This window comes from Aotus nancymaae, unplaced genomic scaffold (genome assembly GCF_030222135.1).
Source record: "Aotus nancymaae isolate 86718 unplaced genomic scaffold, 86718_ANA_hifiasm-v0.15.2.pri h1tg000036l, whole genome shotgun sequence".
Taxonomy (NCBI): domain Eukaryota; kingdom Metazoa; phylum Chordata; class Mammalia; order Primates; family Aotidae; genus Aotus; species Aotus nancymaae.
Window position 1 is genome coordinate 48044628 of NW_026988450.1, and position 24629 is coordinate 48069256.

Consider the following 24629-nt stretch of genomic DNA (forward strand, 5'->3'; position numbering starts at 1 on the left):
CAAATTCCAAGGTATAAGCAATCTGCCCGCCTCAGTGTCACAAAGTGCTGGGATTAAAGGTGTGAGCTACTATACCTGGCCCAGGATATATGTTTTATAAAAGTTGAGGTAGTATAACCTCAAGATTTCCTAGTAAATAATAGTATTAGTAATTTTTCTGCAAAGGTTCACTTAACTAAGATTGAGTTATTTTAGTGCTGTTAATTATTGAAATGTAAGCTTCATTGAAGGATATGTAATATGGGAAAATATGGAGATCATTTTGATGTGTTTCTTTCCCTTAGAATTTTAAGATAAAATGGGTCAGACGTGTCAATAGTTAAGTATGATGTATGGTAGAATGGCAGCAAGTTTGATAAATAGTAGCATGAAGATCTGGTGTAGAAAGATGAAAGGAATGATTGATTTTGACTTGGTATTGGGCCTGAGACTCAGAAAGTTTTAAGATGATTAATTTACATAGATAAAGCCCTAAGAGAAGGGCATTTCAAACTTAGGGGCAAATAACTCAATTGAAAATGGGCAAAGAGGCATGTCTCCAAAGAAGATAAACAAATAGCAAACAAGCAAATCGAAACCTCAATGAGACACCACTTCACAGGCACTAGATGACAATAATAAAAAAGATACCAAATAACAGGTATTTGAGGTTGTGGAGAAATTGGAACTCACGTAAGTTGCTGTTGGGGGTGTAAAATGGTATAGTTGCTTTCGAAAACAATATGGCAGTTCTTCAAAAAGTTGAATATACAGTTACCATATTGTCCCAGCAATTCCATTCCTACTTATATATCAAGAGAATTGATAACATATGTCCATGTAAAAACTTACTTATGAATGTTCATGGTAGCATATTCATAGTAGCCAAAAACTGGACACATTTGAAATGTTTATCAGCTGATGAATGGATTCTCAAATTACGGTATGCATTGGAATATTACTTAACTATACAGAAAAGTGAAATACTGATATAGGCTATAGCATGGATGAACCTTAAAAGCATTATCTTAAGTGAAAGCAGCCATTGAAAAAATAGCACATATATGATTGCATTAGAAATGTTTAGAATAGGCAGTTTTGTAGAGGCAGGAAGTAGATTAGTAACCAGGAGTTGAGGGGAGGAGATCATAACTGCAAAAAAGTAGATTTCTTTTTGGAATGATGAAAATGTTCTAAAATTTAAAAAACCACTGAATTGTACACCTTTAAAGGTTGAATTTTATGCTATTTCGACATTATCGCATTAAAAAATCTTACTACCTTAAAGCATAGAGAACAACATTAATCAGAGTATATAGCTATAAAACATACCTGTATTTCACACTATAGGGTGAATTTTGGTTAGACAATGAACTTCTGAGACAGAAACAGTGTTTTTTACCTGGAATAAATGTAGCACACAGACGATACTTGATTCATTTTTTTCCGACATGACAAATTTCAAATATATAGAAAAGCTGAAAGCATTATTATTAGGTGAACACTCACATACTTATCATCTAGAGTCTACTATTAATATTCTATTACATTTGCTTCATCACATATCTGTTCATCTAACATCCCTTTCTTTATCAATACAAGAAATGTTTTTGATGTCTTTCAAGGTAAGTTACAAACTTTAGTACACTTCACCCCAAGCCTCAGCTGCGTATTGTTATCTAGAGTTTCTACTAAGTGAATCTTTTTATATTTTTGGAGGTTAAATCTCCAAAGTAAAATTCAATCAATTTAAGAAATACATATACCTGTGTGATGTGAAACAGTCATCAAGATATAGGTCATTAACACCTCAGTTTCTTACGCCCCTTTCTAGTCATCCCCCTCCACCTGCTTGCCTCCCTTGGAGATTTGGAAGTTTTTTAAAATCATAGATTTAGTTTTGCCAGTTCTAGGATTTCATGCAAATAGAATCACTCAATATGTATAAAAGGTTTCTTTCATTAAGCATAGTATGTTTGGGATTTATCTATGTTGTTGCATATAGCAGTCATTCTTTGCTTTTCATTGCTAGGTACATTGTATGAATATACCATGTGAATATGCTATTGTTTATTTTACCATTCATTTGTTGATGAACACTTGGGCTGTTTTTAGTTTTTGGTTATTATTATAAATAAAGCTTTCAAAGATATTTTTGTACAAATGTCATGTAGATATGTGCTATTCTTTCGCTTAGGTAAATACTTAAGAGTGGAATTATATGTTTAGTTTTCAAAGAAACTTCAGAACCTTTTCTAAAGTGGTTGTACCATTTTATATTCCTATCAACAATGTGTGAGAGTTACAGTTGGCCTACATCCTTGCCAACATTCAATGGTGTATTTTTTGACATTTTTACCATTGGGATGAGTGTGTTTTGGTATCTCATGGTTTTAGTTTGCATTTTTGATGGCTAATTATTTTAAATTTTTTAATGTGGTTGTAGGCCTTTATCTGCCTTTGTGAAGTATCTGTTAAATACCTGTCCATTTAAAGCTTTTTTGGTGTCTTTTAAAAATTTTATTTTACTTTATGTATTTATTATTTATTTGTTGACATAGTCTTACTCTGTTGCCCAGGCTGGAGTATGATGGTGTGATCATAGTTCACTGCAGCCTTCAACTCCTGGGCTCAAGGAATCCTCTAGGCTCAGCCTCCTGAGTGCTTGGGACTACAGGTGCATGCCACTGAGCATGGTTGATAATTTTTTTTTTTTTTAAGATAGGGTATCGCTTTGTCACATAGGCTGTTCTTGAACTTCTAGTGGCTTCATGTGATTCTCCCATCTCGGCCTCCCAAAATGCTGGGATTACAGGCATGAGCCACTGTGCCCAACAGGTCTTGTAACTTATATAAAACTTATTCTGAACTAGGATGACCAAAGTCTCTTGGTACTATTATTTTAGTTACTCTAGTTAATTCTTATTAAGCCTTTTCCTTCTCAGGTGAAAGAAGGTAAAAGTTCATAACCTATAAATGTAGAATGTTCCAAGAGTCTCCTGTCATAAAAGTTTAAAAAGTTATAAAGGTTTTCTAATATGAAAGGTATTATTTAAAGATTTAAAGGAGTATGTGTATTTATAGATTTATTAATGGAAAGTAGATATGAGTGAATCTGCTGGAGACTACTTATCCCATGGCAGGTTTTTTTTTTTTTTTTTTTTTTTTTTTGACAGGGTCCAGGGACTTGCTCTGTGACCCAGGTTGCAGTGCAGTGATATATATGATCATGGCTCACTGCAACCCCTGCCTCCCAGGTTCAAGTAATTCTCCCACCTCAGTCTCCCAGGTTGCTGGGACCATAGGTGCACACCACCACATCTGGGCAACTTTTTGTATTTTTAGTAGGGACAGGGTTTCACCATTTTGCCTAGGCTGGTCTTGAACTCCTGAGATCAGGTGGTCTGCTCACCTCAGCCTCCCAAAGTGCTGGGATTACAGGTGCAAGTCACCACTCCTGGCCCCTGTGAATTTTTTAAAAAGTAATTTTTTTCTTTCTAAGTTTCATGATGATATGCCTTTTTGGTTTATAGTCCCAGAATAATATTAAGGGACTTTGATGGAGTTTGTCTTTACAAAGGTGGAATAAATTAAAGAGTGGTTGGGATCTAAATTTTTGGTCTGCCAATTGTTAACCATATAAAATTTCTTGGCTATAATTTTTTCATCTGTAGAACAGGAAAGGTACAACATATCTTACTTGCTAGTAAGAAAGAGGCCCCAACATTATTATTTTTCTTAACTACATATAAAAGTCATTTTATTTTAACATTTGCTTTCATCTTTGGGATAGTTCTTGATTGGGCGGGGGTGCATTTTGCCCAGAAGCACTTGCCATTTTTTTTTTTTCCATGAGTGCATCAGAAAATGGAGAATGTTTCTTGGATCTTTGTGGTGCTATGTTTTTGATAAAAGTCAGTTTTTCAATATATTAGCTTTATTTTTGAGAGGTAGGTTTTTTGTTGTTGGTTTACAACATTCATGAGTGATGTTAAAGAATTAATTTATTCTTTGAATTTATCAAATACAGTTAAAAGCTATGTGCAGCAGATAAACTACTCTCCACATCTCAATAACCATAACCTACTAAAGGAGATTGATACAGTACAACATACAGAAACTTGAGAGTCATAATGCTAAATGATTCATTTCAAATAATGATAATCAACGTATCATTTGTTTATACCTTATATTAGAAGGATATGGGAGGAAAAATTTAAAGGATGTCTGTTTCTAATCCTTTTGATTTATTTTAAATGATTTTATTTTAATTGGTAGGTTCTGAAGATGAAACAAGAGTAGATATACAATATCCTGCTCAGTATAAAGTTCAAGAGCTATATTCACAGCAAGATGAGGAGCAACCACAGGGATGGGTATCGTGGGCCTGGTCCTTTGTGCCTGCGATTGTGAGTTATGACGATGGTGAGGAAGACTTTGTTGGGAACGATCCTGCATCAACCACACATCAACAAAAAGCACAGACTTTGAAGGATCCTATTGTTTCTATAGGATTTTATTGCACAAAGGCAACGGTGACTTTCAAAGTAGGTCTTTACTCTTATTGTTTATACCTCTAGCAACTTTAATGCTTAAATTTTGATTGTTAGTACAATTCTAGCTTCATTCAAGTTTGTTTTACATTCAGTAGATGTGAGATAGAGTTCTTTTATTTTTTGCATTTTAGGTTTTGGGGTACATGTGAAGAATATGTAAGATTGTTGCATAGGTACACCTGTGGCAGCTTGATATGCTGCCTTCCTCCCCTTCGCCTATATCTGGCATTTCTCCCCATGCTATCTCTCCCCAACTCCCACCCCCCGCTGTCCCTCCCCTATTTCACCCCAACAGACCACAGTGTGTAGTGCTCCCCTCTCTGTGTCCATGTGTTCTCATTGTTCAACACCCGCCTATGAGTGAGAATATGCAGTGTTTGATTTTCTGTTCTTCTGTCAGTTTGCTGAGAATGATGGTTTCCAGGTTCATCCATGTCCCTACAAAGGACCCAAACTCATCATTTCTGATGGCTGCATAATATTCCATGGTGTATATGTGCCACAATTTCCCTGTCCAGTCTATCATCGATGGGCATTTGGGTTGGTTCTAGGTCTTTGCTATTGTAAACTGTGCTGCAATGAACATTCGTGTGCATGTATCCTTATAGTAGAATGATTTATAATCCTTTGGATATATACCCAGTAATGGGATTGCTGGGTCAAATGGAGTTTCTATTTCTAGGTCCCTGAGGAATCACCACACTGTCTTCCACAATGGTTGAACTAATTTACACTCCCACCAACAGTGTAAAAGTGTTCCTATTTCTCCACATCCTCTCCAGCATCTGTTGTCTCCAGATTTTTTAATGATCGCCATGCTATCTGGCGTGAGGTGGTATTCCAATGTAGTTTGGATTTGCATTTCTCTAATGACCAGTGATGATGAGCATTTTTTCATATGTTTGTTGACCTCATGTATGTCTTCTTTTGTAAAGTGTTTGTTCATATCCTTGGCCCACTTTTGAAGGGGCTTGTTTGTTTTTTCTTGTAAATCTGTTTTAGTTCTTTGTAAACTCTGGATATCAGCCCTTTGTCAGATGGGTAAGGTGCAAAAATTTTTTCCCATTCTGTTGGTTGCCAATTCACTCTAATGACTGTTTCTTTTGCCATGCAGAAGCTGTGGAGTTTGATTAGGCCCCATTTGTCTATTTTGGCTTTTGTTGCCAATGCTTTTGGTGTTTTGGTCATGAAGTCCTTGCCTACGCCTATGTCCTGAATGGTTTTGCCTAGATTTTCTTCTAGGGTTTTTATGGTGTTAGGTCTTATGTTTAAGTCTTTAATCCATCTGGAGTTAATTTTGTGTAAGGTGTCAGGAAGGGGTCCAGTTTCTGCTTTCTGCACATGGCTAGCCAGTTTTCCCAACACCATTTATTGAACAGGGAATCCTTTCCCCATTGCTTGTTTTTGTCAGGTTTGTCAAAGATCGGATGGTTGTAGATATGTTGTGTTGCCTCCGAGGCCTCTGTTCTGTTCCATTGGTCTATATCTCTGTTTTGGTACCAGTACCATGCTGTTTTGATTACTGTAGCCTTGTAGTATAGTTTGAAGTCCAATAGTGTGTTGCCTCTGCTTTGTTCTTTTTGCTTAGAATTGACTTGGCTATGCGGGCTCTCTTTCGGTTCCATATGAAGTTTAAGGTGGTTTTTTCCAGTTCTGTGAAGAAGGCCATTGGTAGCTTGATGGGGATAGTGTTAAATCTGTAAATTACTTTGGACAGTATGGCCATTTTCACGATATTGATTCTTCCTAACCATGAACATGGAATGTTTTTCCATCTGTTTGTGTCCTCTCTTATTTCGTTGAGCAGTGGTTTGTAGTTCTCCTTGAAGAGGTCCTTTACGTTCCTTGTTAGTTGTATTCCTAGATATTTTATTCTCTTTGTAGCAATTGTGAATGGCAGTTTGTTCTTGATTTGGCTGTCTTTAAGTCTGTTATTGGTGTATAGGAATGCTTGTGATTTTTGCACATTGATTTTTTATCCTGAGACTTCGCTGAGGTTACTTATCAGTTTCAGGAGATTTTGGGCTGAGATGATGGGGTCTTCTAGATATACAATCATGTCATCTGCAAATAGAGACAATTTGACTTCCTCTTTTCCTATTCGAATACCCTTTATTTTTTTTTCTTGCCTGATTGCTCTGGCTAGAACTTCCAGTACTGTATTGAATAGGAGTGGTGAGAGAGGGCATCCTTGTCTAGTGCCAGATTTCAAAGGGAATGCTTCCAGTTTTTGCCCATTCACTATGATATTGGCTATGGGTTTGAGATAGCTTTTATTATTTTGAGATACGTTCCATCGATACCTAGTTTATTGAGGGTTTTTAGCATAAAGGGCTGTTGAATTTTGTCGAAGGCCTTCTCTGCATCAATTGAGATAATCACGTGGTTTTTGTCTTTGGTTCTGTTTATGTGGTGAATTACGTTTATAGACTTGTGTATGTTGAACCAGCCTTGCATCCCCGGGATGAATCCTACTTGATCATGGTGGATAAGCTTTTTGATGTGCTGTTGCAGTTGGCTTGCCAGTATTTTATTGAAGATTTTTGCATCTATGTTCATCATGGATATTGGCCTGAAGTTTTCTTTTTTTGATGAGTCTATGCCGGGTTTTGGTATCAGGATGATGTTGGTCTCATAAAATGATTTGGGAAAGATTCCCACTTTTTGGATTATTTGGAATAGTTTCTGAAGGAATGGTACCCACTCCTCTTTGTATGTCTGGTAGAATTTGTCTGTGAACCGGTCTGGAACTGGACTTATTTTGGGTGGTAGGCTCTTAACTGCTGTCTCGACTTCAGCCCTTGTTATTGGTCTATTCAGGGTTTCAACTTCTTCCTGGTTTAGGCTTGGGAGGAGGCAAGTGTCCAGGAATTTATCCATTTCTTCCAGGTTTCCTAGTTGATGTGCATAGAGTTGTTTGTAATAATCTCTGATGATGGTTTGAATTTCTGTGGAATCTGTGGTGATATCCCCTTTATCGTTTTTTGTTGCATCTATTTGGTTATTCTCTCTTTTCTTTTTTATTAATCTGGCTAGTGGTCTGTTTTGTTGATCTTTTCAAAAAACCAGCTCCTGGATTCATTGATTTTTTGAAGGGTTTTTTGTGTCTCTATCTCCTTCAGTTCTGCCCTGATCTTAGTTATTTCTTGTCTTCTGCAAGGTTTTGAGTTTCTTTGATCTTGCTCCTCTAGCTCTTTCAATTTTGACAATAGGGTGTCAATTTTAGATCTCTCCTTGCTTCTCATGTGGGCACTTATTGCTATGTATTTTCCTCTAGAGATTGCTTTAATTGTGTCCCAGAGATTCTGGTATGTTGTGTCTTCGTTCTCATTGGTTTTGAAGAACATCTTTATTTCTGCCTTCATTTCATTGTTTCTCCAGTCAACATTCAAGAACCAGTTGTTCAGTTTCCATGAAGCTGTGCGGTTCTGAGTTAGTTTCTGAATTCTGAGTTCTAACTTGATTGCACTGTGGTCTGAGAGACGGTTTGTTATGATTTCTGTTCTTTTGCATTTGCTGAGGAGTGATTTACTTCCAATTATGTGGTCAATTTTAGAGTATGTGTGATGTGGTGCTGAGAAGATTGTATATTCTGTGGATTTGGGGTGGAGAGTTCTGTAAATGTCTATTAGGTTTGCTTGTTCTGTTTCTGAGTTCAAGTCCTGGATATCCTTGTTAATTTTCTGTCTCGTTGATCTGTCTAATATTGACAATGGGGTGTTAAAGTCTCCCACTATTATTGTGTGGGAGTCTAAGTCTCTTTGTAAGTCATTAAGAACTTGCTTTATGTATCTGGGTGTTCCTGTATTGGGTGCGTATATATTTAGGATCGTTAGCTCTTCTTGTTGCATTGATCCTTTTGCCATTATGTAATGTCCTTCTTTGTCTCTTTCGACCTTTGTTGCTTTAAAGTCTATTTTATCAGAGATGAGAATTGCAACTCCTGCTTTTTTTTGCTCTCCATTTGCTTGGTAAATCTTCCTCCGTCCCTTTATTTTGAGCCTTTGTGTATCCTTGCATGTGAGATGGGTTTCCTGGATACAGCACACCGATGGGTTTTGACTTTTTATCCAATTTGCCAGTCTGTGTCTTTTGATTGGGGCATTTAGTCCATTTACGTTTAGGGTTAATATTGTTATGTGTGAATTTGATACCGCCATTTTGATGCTAGCCGGCTGTTTTGCCCATTGGTTGATGCAGATTCTTCATTGTGTTGATGCTCTTTATCATTTGGTATGTTTTTGGCATGGCTAGTACTGGTTGTTCTTTTCTATGTGTAGTGCCTCTTTCAGGATCTCTTGTAAAGCAGGCCTGCTGGTAATGAAATCTCTGAGTACTTGCTTGTTCACAAAGGATTTTATTTTTCCTTCACTCATGAAGCTTAGTTTGGCTGGATATGAAATTCTGGGTTGAAAGTTCTTTTCATTAAGGATGTTGAATATCAGCCCCCACTCTCTTCTGGCTTGTAGGGTTTCTGCTGAGAGATCTGCTGTGAGTCTGATGGGCTTCCCTTTGTGGGTAACTCGACCTTTCTCTCTGGCTGCCCTTAGCATTTTCTCCTTCATTTCAACCTTGGTGCATCTGACGATTATGTGCCTTGGGGTTGCTCTTCTTGAGGAATATCTTTGCGGTGTTCTCTGTATTTCCTGGAGTTGAATATTGGCCTGTCTTGCTAGGTTGGGGAAGTTTTCCTGGATAATATCCTGAAGAGTGTTTTCCAGCTTGGATTCATTCTCTTTGTCACATTCAGGTACACCTATCAAATGTAGATTAGGTCTTTTCACATAGTCCCATATTTCTTGTTGACTTCCTTCATTCCTTTTTACCCTTTTTTCTCTAATCTTGCCTTCTCGTTTTATTTCATTGAGTTGATCTTCAACCTCTGATATCCTTTCTTCTGCTTGGTCAATTCGGCTGTTGAAACTTGTGCATGCTTCGCGAAATTCTCGTGTTGTGTTTTTCGGCTCCATCAACTCACTTATATTCCTCTCTAAGTTGTCCATTCTCGTTAGCATTTCGTGAAATCTTTTTTCAAGGTTCTTAGTTTGTTTGCATTGGGTTAGAACATGTTCTTTTAGCTCACAGAAGTTTCTTATTACACACCTTCTGAAGCCTGATTCTGTCATTTCATCATACTCATTCTCCATCCAGCCTTGTTCCCTTGCTGGTGAGGAGTCGTGATCCCTTGTAGAAGGAGAGGCGTTCTGGTTTTGAGTGTTTTCACCCTTTTTGCGCTGGTTTATTTCCATCTTTGTGGATTTATCCACCTGTCGCCTTTGTAGTTGCTGACTTTCAGATTGGGTCTCTGAGTGGACGTCCAGTTTGTTGATGCTGAAGTTATTTCTATTTCTTAGTTTTCCTTCTAGCAGTCTGGCCCCTCTGCTGTAGGACTACTGAGGTCCACTCCAGGCCCTGCTTGCCTGGGGATCACCTGCAGCAGCTGCAGAACAGTAAGGGTTGCTACCAGTTTCTTCTTCTGCTATCTTTGTCCCAGAAGGATACCCGCCAAATGTCAGTCTGATCTCTTTTATGAGGTGACTCTTTGGATATACGGGGGTCAGGGAGCTGCTTGAGGAGACAGATGGATCACTTGTGCCCAGGAGTTCCAGACCAGCCCTGCCAACATGGTGAAACCCTGTCTCTACAGAAAAATACAAAAATTAGCCAAGCATGATGATGTGCACCTATGGTACCAGCTACTTAGAGGCTGAGGTGGGAAGGTCGCTTGAGTCAGAGGGGTGGAGGTTGCAGTGAGCTCAGATCATGCCACTGCCACTCCAGACTGGGTGACGGAGCAAAACCTTGTCTCCAAAAAAAAAAAAAAAAAAGTTTGGGTTACCAGGAGCATTTTTGTAGTTGTTTTGGTGCTCCTCCTCTTCTGTCTGATCTTTAAATGTTGGCATATAGGGCTTGGTCTTTGGCCCGCTCATCTCTTCTATCTGCACTCTCCCAAGATGATATAAGTCAATCATGATATAGATGCTGATGGACTATCAAATTTGTTTCTCAACTTTTTGGTTTTCCCTGAGCTCTAGAATTCAGCTGCCTATTTTATATTTCCACTTTCATATCTAATCAATACTTAACACATACAAACAGAACTCTTGATTTTTCTCTGCAGTGGTACACCCCCACCCCCAGGGTTTTACCTTTTATTAAATTGCAACATTGTCTACTAATTTGCTCCAGCTTAACATTTATCAGTATCTTTTCATCTCCTGCCACATCTAATCAGTCAGCATATTCTGTCAGCTGTACCTTTAGGATGCAGTCATTTCTCATCACCTGTATTGCAACTTACAGACCAGTAGTTCTCAAACTATTTGATCTCAAGGCTCCAGGAAACTTTGCATTCTTAAAACTTACTGAGAACTCCCAAGGAGTTTTTGTTTATTCAGATTACATCGAGTCATATTTATCATAGTAGAAATTAAAACGAATCTTAAGAATATGTATTTATTAACTTATTTTAAAATAAATTTTTATATTGATATGGATATCATTTTATAGTAAAATTAATGTATTTTAAAAGGTAAGAAGGGACCTGCATTGTTTTTATTTTTGTTAATATACTGAGTGTCTGGCTTAGTAGAAGATAGCTCAATGCTCATGTCTGCTTCAGTATTCAGTCTGTTAGGAAATATTTTCATTAATGTAGAGGAAGAACATCTGGTTTCACATAAATATTTATTTGGAAAGAAAGGTGTTTTCAAATAGCCTTTTCAGAAATTATGGATATTCTTTTTGATATTACACTAAAACTCATTAAGTGGTCATTTTAAAAGATTTGTTGGGCCGGGTGCGGTGGCTCACGCCTATAATCCCAGCACTTTGGGAGGACAAGATGGGTGGATCACAAGATCAAGAGTTAGAGACCAGCCTGGCCAATGTGGTGAAACTCTGTCTCTATTAAAAATACAAAAATTATCTGGGTGTAATGTGAGTGCCTGTAATCCCAGCTACTCAGGAGACTGAGGCAGGAGAATTGCTTGAACCTGGGAGGTGGAGGTTGCAGTGAGCAGAGATTGTGCCACTACACTCCAGCCTGGGTGACAGAGCAAGACTCTGTCTCAAAAAATAAATAAATAAATAAATAAATTTGTTGTTTCTTCAGCTCTTAGAAATTGCCTGGTATGTTTTCAACAGATATTTATTTGTTGAATAAGTATGTCCATCTATCTGCCCATCTTTTCATCAGCTTTTCAGTTTACAAAAATTTATGGACTAATTTTTAGGTTTTGTTTCTTCTCCAATTTTATTTTTTGTGCGTGTATTAATATATTTTAAGTCTGCATTTTTGTAAAGGAGATAAACCCATGTGAAGTGAGCTAAACTTTTGAAATAGTAGTATAGATATTATTCCAGGTAGCTTGTTACATTGCGGAGTTATAGCAGTGGAAAAAAAATGTTCGTATTTCCATGGTTTTAAATTTAGCATAGATTGTTTAACTGCTTGAAATAATTTTCTTTCCATTAATAGTAAACCTACACAATTTACAACAGACGGCAAATTATAAAATATTTTAAAATTAATATTAAAGACTTTTCTATTAAGATAATTCAGTATTTTCTAATATGACAAAGTTGAAAATATAGAGACCAAGTTTCAACTAAAGTTTGTGTCATAGCTTGATTGATTTAATTTTTTAAAATTTGGGCAAAAATGATAATCCATATATTAGGTATGCTATTTTAACATCATTATTTTCAGTTCTACTGAAACAAATAATTTTTGTAATTGAATTCACTGATTTAGCTTTGATTACATTAAAGGGATAAGGATTCATTTTCAAAATTAAAACATAATAAAACAAGATATTAAAAAATATAAAAAGGCAACTGTTGACAAATATTGTTGGATATATTGTCGGGTTTTTTTGTTTGTTTTTTATACCAAAAGTCTGATATACAGCCTGGGCAACATAGTGAGACCCTGTGTATGCAAAATAAATAAATAAATAAATTAGTGGGACATGGTGGCACTTGCCTGTAATCCTAGCAGTTTAGGAGTCTGAGGTGGGGGTATCACTCGAGTCCAGGAGTTTGAGCTGCAATAAGCTATGTTTGCACCACTGTACTCCAGTTTGGGACACAGAGCAAGACTGTGTCTCTTTAAAACAAAAAAAAAAAACTAATGTAGATGATGGGGCAATGGATACTGCAAACTACCACCATGGCATGTGTATACCTATGTAAGAGACCTGCATGATCTGCATATGTACCCCAGAACTTAAAGTATAATAAACAAATTTAATTTAAAAAATTAAAAAGTCTTATGTTTTATAAAAACAAAAAAAGATATATTGTCAGTTTTAGATGATCAGAATAAAACACTTATTTTTGTAGAAGTTTATGAAGGAAGTCAAGGATTACTAGTTAGGTACTATCCTTTTTGGTGATTTTTCAAATCATTTGAAATGAATTTGAAATTATTCTGGTACATTTCTGTTAATTATTGAGAGAAATTGTATTCAAGTGAATCAGTCAAAATAGGCATTTATCCAACCTAGGCAACATAGTGAGACCCCATCTTCATAAAAAATAAAATAAAAAAATAGCCAGATGCGGTAGTCCTAGCTACTCTAGAAGCTGAAGTGGAGGTTTATGCTGTGGTGAGAGCTATGATCATGCTACTGCACTGCAGCCTGGGTGACAGACGAATTCCCTGTCTCAAAAACAAAAAGAAAAGCAAACAATGACAAAACAAAATAGTCGTTTATATATAAAACTTTTATAGACTTTTTGGGCAGTATTTGTCGATAGTTAATATATCTTTTTATAATTTTAGAACATTTATGTTTCTCAAAGTTTTCTGTTAGTGAAGTATCTTGATATTAAGGAGGAAAGCATTAGAATTTATTGTTCAGCTTGAATTTGAAGAATGTATGGAATTAATTTGTGGTTCATATTTGGTTAAGAAAACAAGATCATGTTTCTGCATTAGCATTTTGAAAAGTTGATATCAGTCCAGCAAAAATCATGCCAAATTAAATCTAGCATTTTTCCAATAATGTTTAAAATTGTTCTTGTAATGTTTCAGTCCTTTTAATCAATTAATTGCTTTTTCTCTATAATAATTGTAGACAGCTGAAGAGGGATCAATTTAAAAAAATTCAAGTTTGCTTCAGTAATCGTTCTAGATTACAGAATTGTACTTTAAAATAGCTACATTGTGTATATCAATACTAGAAACATCCAAGAAATAGGAGTCTACATTACATAAAAATATAAAATATAAAAAGCTTTATTATAAAAAATGAGAATAATTAGTTGATACTCAGTATAGATAAGTCACTGTGCTAAAAATTGTAAGTTTTTAGTTCAAGAACTGTTATTGGGCCTAAGTTAAATATTGATTTTTTAAAAATGTGAGCTTTGACTTTGCATGTAAAAGTGAAGAATGTATCTATAAGAATGAGGGGAAGTAAATCATTAGCAAACACAGGCTGAATACCTTTTTAAAAAAGGTGACTTTTTCTTTTTGGAATAATTTTAGAGTTACAGATAGGTTGCAGAGATAGTACAGAGAGTTCACTTATACTCCTTACCCAGTTTCCCTTATTGCTATATTATCACAGTATATTTGTCAAAACTAAGAAGCCTTCATTGATGCATTACTGTTAAATTTTAAACATTAATTGAATTTCATGATATCTTTTTTCTGTACCATGATCCAAACCAGGATAACATATTGCATTTAAAATAGTACATTTGAAAAATAACTTATTTAATTTTTGAAACATATAAATAATATGTTGTAAGCATCTGGGGAGTAAGAATTTCTTGTTTTGTTAATATCTAGATTAGTACAGGTGTACCTCGGAGATATTGTTGGTTTGGTTTCATACCACTGCAATAAAGCCAATATAGCAATAAAGCGAGTCATAGAAATTTTTTGGTTTGCCCAGTGCATAAAAAGTTACGCTTACACAGTACTGTAGTTTGTTAAGTGTCTAATAATATGTCTAAAAACAGTTTCTATACCTTAATTAAAAAGGAATTTATTGTTAAAAAATGCCAATGGTCATCTGCACTTTTAGCAAGTCATCTTTTTGCTGGTGGAGGGACTTGACTCAATGTTGATGGTTGCTGTCTAATCAGGGTGGTGGTTGCTAAAGGCTGGAGTAGCAGAGGCAATTTCTCAAAATAAGACAGCGATGAAATGTGCCACATTAATTGACTCTTCCTTTCATGGAAGATTTCTCTGTAGCATGGGATGCTGTTTGACTGCATTTTACTCAGAGTAGGACTGTTTTTTTTGGAGACCATCTCACTCTGTCACCCAGGCTTGAATGTAGTGGTGCGATCTTGACTCACTGCAACCTCTGTCCCCCAGATTCAAGCAATTCTCGTGCCTCAGCCTCTCGAGTAGCTGGGACTACAGGCATGCACCACCACACCTGGATAATTTTTGTATTTTTAGTAGAGACAGGGTTTCACCACATTGGCCATGCTGGTCTTGAACTCCTGGCCTCAAGTGATCCACCTGACTTGGCCTCCCAAAGTGCTGGCATTACAGGCTTGAGCCACCACTTCTGGCTTCAGAGTAGAACCTCTGTTGAAATTGGAGTCAGTCCTTTCAAACACTACTTACTGCTGCTTTGTTGAGTAAATTTACAGAACATTCCAAATTCATTGTCATTTCATCTGTGTTCCCAGCATCTTCACCAGGAGTAGATTTCAGGTTCAGAAATCACTTTCTTTCTTCCTTCGTTTTTTTCCCTCCCCTCCCATTCCCTCCCCTCCCCTCCCCTGCTCTTCTCCTCTCTCTCTCCTCTCCTCTCCCCTCCCCTCTCCCTTCTGTCTGTCTTTCTCTCTGTCTTTCTGTCTTGATGGAGTCCTGCTCTGTCACCTAGGCTGGAGTGCAATGGTGCGGTCTTGGCTCACTGCAGCCTCCACCTCCTGGGTTCAAGTTATTCTCCTGCCTCAGCCTCCCAAGTAGTTGGGATTATAGGTACCTGCCTTCACACCTGGCTAATTTTTGTATTTTAACCTTGTAATCCACCTGCCTCATCCTCACAAAGTGCTGGGATTACAGGCATGAGCCACCACACCTGGCAGAAATCACTTTCTTTGTTTAACTATAAGAAACAAGTCCTTATCTACTCAAGTTGGACCAGGAACCATCTTCAGGCTCCGCTTCTAAATCTAGTTCCTTAGTAGTTACTTCTTCCACCTAAGTGTTGAATACCTCAAAGTCATCCAGGAGGGTTAAAATCAGCTTCTTTCAAGCTCTTGTTAATGTGGATAGTTTGACCTCCTTCTATGAATCACAAATGTTCTTAATGGCACCTGGAATGGTGAACACTTTCAGAAAGTTTTTGATTTACTTTCCCTAGATTCATCAGAGGAATTTCTATGTATGGTGACTATAGCCTTACAAAATGTATTTCTTAGATAATGAGACTTGAAAGTCAACATTCCTCCTAATCCATGGGCTGCAGAATGGATGTCATTTTAGCAGGCATGAAAAACAATATTCATCTCTTTGTATATCTCCATCAGAGGTATAGTGTGACCAGGTGCATTGTCAGTGAGCAGTAATATTTTAAGAGGAGGCCTTTTTTTCAAAGCAGTAGGTTTCCGTAGGCTTAAAATATTTAGTAAATCACGCCATAAACAGATGTACTGTCATTCAGTTATTTTTGTTCCATTTATAGAGCACAAGCAGAGTAGATTTAGCAGATTCTTAAGGGCCCTGGGATTTTCAGAATGGTAAATGAACACTCTCTTCAACTTAAAGTTATCAGGTATGTTATCCCCCAATGAGAGAGTCAGCCTGTCTTTTGAAGCTTTGAAGCCAAGCACTGACTTCTCTCTAGCTCAGATGACATCTTCTTCCAAGAGAAGGCTGTTTGGTCTGTGTTGAAAATTTGTTGATTAGTGTAGCCATTTTTGTTAATTATCTTATCAAGGTCTTCTGGGTAACTGTGTGCAGCTTCTATGTCAACACTTGCTGTTTATCTTGCACTTTTATGGTTATGGAGATGTCTTCTTTCCATAAGCCTCATGAACAGACCTCTGCAGCGGAAAATTCTCAGGCTTTTCTGCTGCAGCTTTCTTACCTCTATTAACCTACATAGAATTGAAGAGTTAGGGCTTTGCTCTGGATTAGGCTTTGACTTAAGGGAGTGTTGTGGCTGGTTGGATTGTCTATCCAGACCACTCAAACTTCTTCCATATCAACTTCCTTATCACTTGTGTGTACACTTTTAATTTCCTTCAAGACTTTTTTCTTTTGAGTTAATGACTGGGCCAACTGTTTGACTTAAGAGGCCTAGCTTTTGGACTATCTTGGCTTTTACATCCCTTCCTCACTAAGCTTAATCATTTCTAGCTTTTGATTTAAAGTGAGAGACAGGGACTGTTCCTTTTACTTAAATACTTAGGCCATTGTGATATTACTAATTAGCCTAATTTTAATATTGTTGTTTCTCAGGAAATAGGGAGACCCAAGGAAAAGGGAGAGATGGGGATGGCTAGACAGTGGAGCAGTCAGAACACACACATTTATCAATTAAGTTCTCAATCTTATATGGGCATGTTCATGGTGCCCCAAAATAATTACAATAATACCATCAAAGATCACTGATTATACATCACCATAACAGATAATAATTAAAAAATTTGGGCCAGGCGCGGTGGCTCAAGCCTGTAATCCCAGCACTTTGGGAGGCCGAGGCGGGTGGATCACGAGGTCAAGAGATCGAGACCATCCTGGTCAACATGGTGAAACCCCGTCTCTACTAATACAAAAAATTAGCTGGGTACGGTGGTGCGTGCCTGTAATCCCAAGTACTCAGGAGGCTGAGGCAGGAGAATTGCCTGAACCCAGGAGGCGGAAGTTGCGGTGAGCCGAGATCGCGCCATTGCACTCCAGCCTGAGTAACAAGAGCGAAACTCCGTCTCAAAAAAAAAAAAAAAAAAAAAAAAAAATTGAACTATTAGGAGAATTACCAAAATGTGACACAGAGACACAAAGTAAGCATGTGCTATTGGGAAAATGATGCTGATAGACTTAAGTAATATGGGGTTGCTACAGACTTTCAATTTGTAAAAAGTGCAATATCTGTGAGGTGAAATAAAGTGGAGTGCAGTACAGTGAGGTTTGCCTCTCTTATCTAGCTGGCCTTCAATAAGTACTCGTTGAATGATTGAATGAGTCTATGAGATTTAGTAGGAAACATACTTTGAAAAGAAATACGCTTGATTCTGTTTCCTTCATAGGAACTAAAAAGAGCTTATTTTACTATTTGTATTTCATCACCACTTTATTTTTTTTATTTCAAATAGTGAGGAGCCTTGGAAATGACTGAAATTAGACATTGTTGAATGTTTTAGTGAATATAAAATGAACTGAGGTTATATTACGTGTAAATTTTTGGCAGACTACATGAATGATTTTATGAGTATGAGACTGTTACTGCACACAGCTTTCATTTTTTTAAAACAATATTAAGAAGGAGTTTGAAAAGTATTTAAATTCTCTATATAAATTGAGACTAGCGTATTCAACCTTTATACCATGTATAATCTGTTACAGCTGGTTTTGTTGCCCCTGCTTTCCTGCTTAATAATTAAATTTCCTGAATCTTAAAATTGGCCTTGTTTTAATCAGTTAACCATAATAGTGACAATTTATTGCCCTTTAATACTAATTTTGATTTACTTAATATTCTTATATTTCTTAGCTCACAGAAGTGCAAGCTGAGAGTAGTTATTACAGTCCACAGAAAGTAAAATCTAAAGAAGTATTGTGTTGGGAACAAGAAGGAACTACAGTTGAGGTAATCTTTCAATATTGAATCTGTATTTTTAAATTTTTGATTCTTTAGTATTTTATAAATACCTGTTTTTATCAGATGTAGTATGTTTAAAAATATGTATGTTTATAGTTTTGTATTTCTATTTTAATAACCAGTGGTATTTGTTGAAATAATAATTATTTAATAAAATTTTTATTGTAATATGCAACATTAACTTATTTCATTATTTTCATTTAGCTTGTGTATGCTTGTGTGTATGTGTATGTACATGTAATGCTCATGAAGTATAGGTTTGTGGTACAAAGACAAGTAAGATGTTTCTTATTTTAATAGAGTTTACTATCCAAGGAGAATAAATTTAGAAATGACATAATTCTAAAGATATTTAACTAATTTAGAGATTCTACAAGGAAAGCCTCTAACATTTTTATGAAATTCAAGTCCTTCTTCTAATGTTTCCTTTCTAAACTCTTATAGGCCCTTATGATGGGAGAAGCTTTCTTTGATTGCCAGATTGGGTTTGTTGGTTGCAGAGCCATGTGCCTTAAAGGAATTATGGGTGTTAAAGATTTTGAAGAGAATATGAATAGAAGTGAAACTGTAAGTCCCTTTCGTCCACCCTTTTTTGGATAGGATACAGGGATTATGAAGTGCTTATTGAAGTGTTTAACCATATAAAATATGTTAGACTATATATATTTCAGGCTTGAGAGAGGAGCTTTACTATTTCTCTCTGTGTTTCCCCTGCAAGAAATAATAGAGCTCTGGGGAGTTTAGAAAGTTGGTAGCACTTAACACCTGGACAGTTGTTCCAACTACTTTCTAATTCATGAATGTTTCTTCTTTTTTGTTTATGGCGGTTATTTGGAGTTTTCTTTTGGTTTGTTAAAATGTTCTTAGCCAAAGTAGTCAATGAAAATGAATGCAGCAGCATTCCTTATCTTTTTGTTTGAGTGACTTCTTCTGACTAGTAAATGGGCATCATAAAATCAAGGTTTTATTTTGTTTAACAGGCTAATGATTTTTCTTCCTGTTTATAATTTTGCATTTGTTTTCAGGAAGCCTGTTTCTTCATTTGTGGTGAAAATTTAAATACGAAAGGGTTTACATACCTTACAAATTCATTGTTTGATTACAGAAGCCCAGAAAATAATGGTACTCGTGCAGAATTTATCTTGGATTCAACTCATCATAAGGTCAGAGAATATATATTTGAACCAAATTCTGGGCTGTGTTTGGGTGGACATTGTGTGAATAGTTGTGATTTCTAGTTTTCTTTTCAAATAGTATCTTCTGAATGATAATTGTTTATTAAAACATTTAGAATGCATTTATACAGCGTATACATGTAGAAATGTTTGAGGTGTGCACAGAGATCTTTACTTTTATTTAGTACGTAACCATATTTTGCTTATTTGTGCCCTGCTTTAAAAATAGTCGTGGAGGAAGCATGTAGAATTACCTCTGTTAATTTTTGTTACTTTTAATGTGTGGAATTGATGGAAATGAATGAGGAATTTACCTTTTTACTATGTATACTTCTTAGTATTTTTTTAAATGTAAGAATATATTAATATGTTTATGGAATATTAATACATTTATGAAATAAGTTAAAAATTCATATAGTTACCTGAAGATTAATGCAGTAGAATAATTTACATTTTACTCCTTTTCATTAAGATTTACTTTCATTGTAAAATATTTAATGTTGACCTGCATAATTGACATGCATTTAGAATATTTTAGTATATCTTTAGTATTTGAATTGTTTCATAAAAGTGTATTGAAGTATATAAGGATTAACTCTATTTGAGAGTATACATTATTAGATAGTTTAGTGATAGTGATAAAGGTCAGAGTATATTATCTCCTCCATTGTAGGTATTTATTAACTAGATATGATTAATAAAGTGGTCAAAATGTCTCATAAAATTATGGATATTCTTTTTGTGTGGTCTATAACAGATGAAATGTTACCTTTCTTAGGTGTAAATTCTTAGAATAACCTCTGTTCTTTCATTTTGGTAATCCTTTGTGTTGATAGACATTGTATATAAGGATGTGTGTCTAACCTATCAAGTTTTAAACTCAAAAGTTCCTTTTATGCAATGTTTGTTCTGTTTGCATTGCTTCGTTGGCAGGAGACATACACTGAGATAGCTGGAATGCAACGGTTTGGGGCTTTTTATATGGATTACCTGTATACAATGGAGAGCACTAGTGGCAAAGGTATTGGCTTCTTTCCTTTATGTTTGCCATTTCTCGAACAACTGAAACAAAGACTTCTTCAGAATCAATTGGTTTTGAATGGTTTTACTCTATTACATAAGATTTACCTTCTAGTGCTTTGGGGAGTGGTTTAATTTTAATGTCTTGTTAGAATTGTCTTAGATTCTTGGCATTTCAGTTCCATTCTTTATACAGCTGATTGAAAACGTTTTGTATAATCTACTAGAATTAGTTCTCATATATACCAAATACAATGATTCTGATACATCAAATTTTATATTACATTAAGTTTTCAAAAAGAATAAACATTTTCTGTACTAAATGCATTTTGAAGGTGATACTAATTTTTTAATTAAAAAGAATATTTTGTATCAATCAGAAAAATAGAATATCTTCCAGAGACTTTAAATGCATAGATTGTATTATTTTATTCTGTACTTTATAGTATTCTATTTTTGGAAATAAATGACATTTAAAAGTTTCAACATTTGTTATTTTACTTCTATATCAATATATAATGTTGTGTTAACTATTTCAGTCTTTTTTATGTTGAAAAGTTAGTGAAAATATGTTTACGATTTTTTTAGTGAATTTTTCATGTTTAAAAAAACGATTTCAGTGTATTAGGTGATGTGTTAGGTACAGGTGAATGCAATGAAAACCAAACTATTCCCCAAGGAGCCAATAGGTGGTGTTGAAGTAGACATTTAAGTAAATGATTATAACATAGCATGTTAAGAAGAGTAATATAAATAGAGAACTAAAAGAAGTGTGGGTGAGAAAAAAATGAAAACTTTTGCTTGAAAGATTGAAACTTTGCAGAGTTGATCTTGAAGTAAATTTGTTTTTGATGAAGAAAGAAGAAAAGAGCAGTAATTTTTTGGCTTCTGCTTTTGGAATGGTTTCTAAATGTTGATGTTTTCATTGTTCAGTCCCTAATTTCTTTCCCTAAACTTTCTCCCAAGGATAATCTCATTCTTTTCCATGGATTTAAGTACTTTCCATATGTTGTTGATACCAAAATTTGCATTTTGTAGTCCAAACTTCTCTAAGATTCAGAATTAAATATCCAATTCATACTTGACACTTTCACCTCTGTGTCTCACAGATATCTCAAAACTGATTTTGTCCAAAATTGAGTTGTTAATATTCCTTTGACCACATACTACCTCTGCTTCTCTATTTTTAGGCTTCTTTTTGGAAACTTGTACTATCATCTTCTTGTTGCTCAAGCCAGCAACCTGGGAGTCATGATAACACACTTTTTCCTTCACTTCTAGCCATCTGGTCCATGGATGGTAACAGTGGTATCACTGTTACCATATGAACTAGCATCTAGTTTATATCTACCAACATCTCTAGGTTCTAATACCTTTTTTTTTTTTTTTTTTTTTGAGAAGGCATTTTGCTCTGTCACTCAGGCTGGAGTGTAGTGGCATGATCTCGGCTCACTGCAACCTCTGCCTCTCAGGTTCAAGTGATTCTCATGCCTCAGCCTCCTAAGTGGCTGGGACTACAGGCACGTACCACCATGCCTGGCTGAATTTTGTATTTTTAGTAGAGACAGGGTTTTGTCATGTTGGCCATGCTGGACTTGCACTCCTAATCTCAAGTGATCTCGTCCACCTTGGCCTCGCGAAGTGCTGGGATTACAGGTGTGAGCCACCGCACCCAGCCAGGTTCTAAAGCTAGCTAGCTTGCTTACGTGCTCATGCTCTCTCTCTCTCTCTCTCTCTCTCTCTCTCTCTCTCTCTCTTTCTCTTTCTCCCTCCCCCCACCTTTCCCTTTCTTCTTTTTTCTTTCTTCCTTTCTTGGGATTTTGCTCTTGTTGCCCAGGCTGGAGTGCAATTGTGTGATCTTGGCTCATCGCAACCTCCACCTCCTGGGTTCAAGTGATTCTTCTGTCTCAGCCCCAGAGTAGCTGGGATTACTGGCATGTGCTACCACGCCTGGCTAATTTTGTATTTTTAGTAGAGATGGGATTTCTCCACGTTGGACAGACTGGTCTAGAATTCCTGACCTGAGGTGATCTGCCCGCCTTGGCCTCCCAAAGTGCTGGGATTCCAGGCATGAGTCACCATGCCCGACCCTAAGGCTTTCTTACTGGTCTTCCTGCATTCACTGTAGTCCTGTAGTTTCTACTGCAATCACAGGGATTTAATTCTCTGCTTATAATTTTCATGGGCCTGACATTGGTTTATTTAAAAACAAAATTTAAATAGTTTACTAGATTCTGGTCTTGAGTTACTTGGTGGATGGTGATAATTATTAGGAAAACTAGATAAGCAAGGAAAATTTTTGGAGGAAAAGATGAGTTTTGAGATAACTATGGACATTGAGGTGTAAATATTTCTTAGCCAATTATATATATGAAAGTGCAACTCAGAAGTCTTATGTTCTAAGAGTGTTCCAAATTATTATAGTGTTATAGTTGCCACTTGTAAGCTGGTAGGTTTCCTCTTGTTCAATATAATGTCTTATGCATATGCTGTGGATTCCATATCTTGTGAGGAGGTGGAGTATGTAACAGTTAACCTTTCAAGCAAAGGAAATCTAGCACAGAACATCTTTATTCGTATATATGCCTCTCCTGCAGTCTTTAAAAGATAGAAACATGATTTATGTTGTTAGATTGTTTATATATTACTTCTGAGAAGGCAGTAGTTCCTTAACCTTCGGGTTTTTCATATTTTTCACTTATATGAATAGTATACAGTGTTACAGATATCATAGTCCTTAACTTTCAAAACAAAATGTTGGAAAATTACACATGTACAGAATAGCAAAGAATTTAAAACTGAACACCTGTGTATTCTCCATGCACACCAAGAAATAGGACATTGTTAGTATCCAATAAACCTCCTATGTATTTATTTTCTATCACACTCTTCCTCCTTTACTGGGGAAGACTACTGTTCTAAGATTTTTGGGAATCACTCTCTTACTTTTGGTTTGCCACTTATGCATTTACTTTCTTATGTTGCATAAGCTGTTTTTCTGCGGGGGGTGGAAATAATAGAATTCCACTGTTAACTTGTGAATGTCACATATACTTTATGTTAATTCATTCACTCAATAATCTGTTAACTTATTGCTTGCTTTTTAGGTAACTGTTTATATGTTTTTCATGATCCACATTTACTTGTAGAGTGATGATGATGATGGTGATAATAGCTAATTTTTATTGGTTTTAAATGTAAGACTCTGTGCTAAGTGTTTTACATATATTAACTTATTTAATTCTCATAACTTTATAAGTTGGGAAAATTATCCCCATTTTACGTATGAGGAAACAGCAAACCCTATACAGGTAAAGTAACAAGGACCAAGATCATACACACAGTATGTGGGATTTGAACCCAGCCTATCCAGCTCTAGAGCCTACATTCATAATTACTCTGTTGATATTTCTTTCTTTCTTGGCTTACCTGAAACAAGAGATTTGTAGAATTTTAAATATTAATGAAATAGGAAAAGTATTGAGTTCCTGTAAGAGGATACTTGTAAATACTTAAAAAAATACTTTTAGTATCTAAAACTCTTGTTTTTGACGACTTCTTTTTGTTTCTGTAGTATACGTTATCAAAAAGTGCCCTAAATTTTATCTAAGTAAATATCTAAACACATATCGAATCAGTACTTTTACAAAGTTTGTAGTGAATCCTGTTAGTTTGAAAGCGGATTTCACTTTGTATGTTTTAAGTAAGTTCATGGTAGTATTCTAATTAATGTAAGAAACTAGTAAATATAGTAATAAAGGAAGCTTCTATTTATTTTTTGTGTAATAAATGATATAGTAGTCCCTTGTCCACATTATAGTATGGCATATAAATAAAAATTAATTCAGTTTCCTGTTTTACTATTTGATATTGATGATAAGCTGCTGCTCCTTCTTCTCTTCTTTCTTCCTCCTCCTTCTTTCTTCCTCCTCTTCTCCTTCTCCTTCTCCTCCTCCTTCTTCTCCTTCTCTGTGGGTATACTTTATGTAGTCATTTTTGTTTACAACTGAAACTCTGGAAAAATTAATGTCTTTTCCCCATGGGCTTCTTATAGACACTAGTAAAAGTTTCAACCTTGTGTTCCACAAGATAAGCATCTT

At 35.8% G+C, this 24629-nt stretch overlaps 1 protein-coding gene across 7 annotated transcripts in view; it reads left to right on the forward strand.

The window, feature by feature from the left end:
• The window catches only part of VPS13B (vacuolar protein sorting 13 homolog B), an 839649-nt gene that overhangs the window by 70557 nt on the left and 744463 nt on the right, over positions 1-24629 (forward strand). For all 7 annotated transcript variants that reach the window (XM_064384451.1, XM_012455820.2, XM_021675751.2 and 4 more), the window contains exons 8-12: positions 4258-4526; positions 18227-18322; positions 18779-18901; positions 19360-19497; positions 20443-20530. In XM_064384451.1, coding sequence (XP_064240521.1) covers positions 4258-4526; positions 18227-18322; positions 18779-18901; positions 19360-19497; positions 20443-20530 — 714 coding nt within the window. The remainder of the gene's footprint in view (positions 1-4257; positions 4527-18226; positions 18323-18778; positions 18902-19359; positions 19498-20442; positions 20531-24629) is intronic.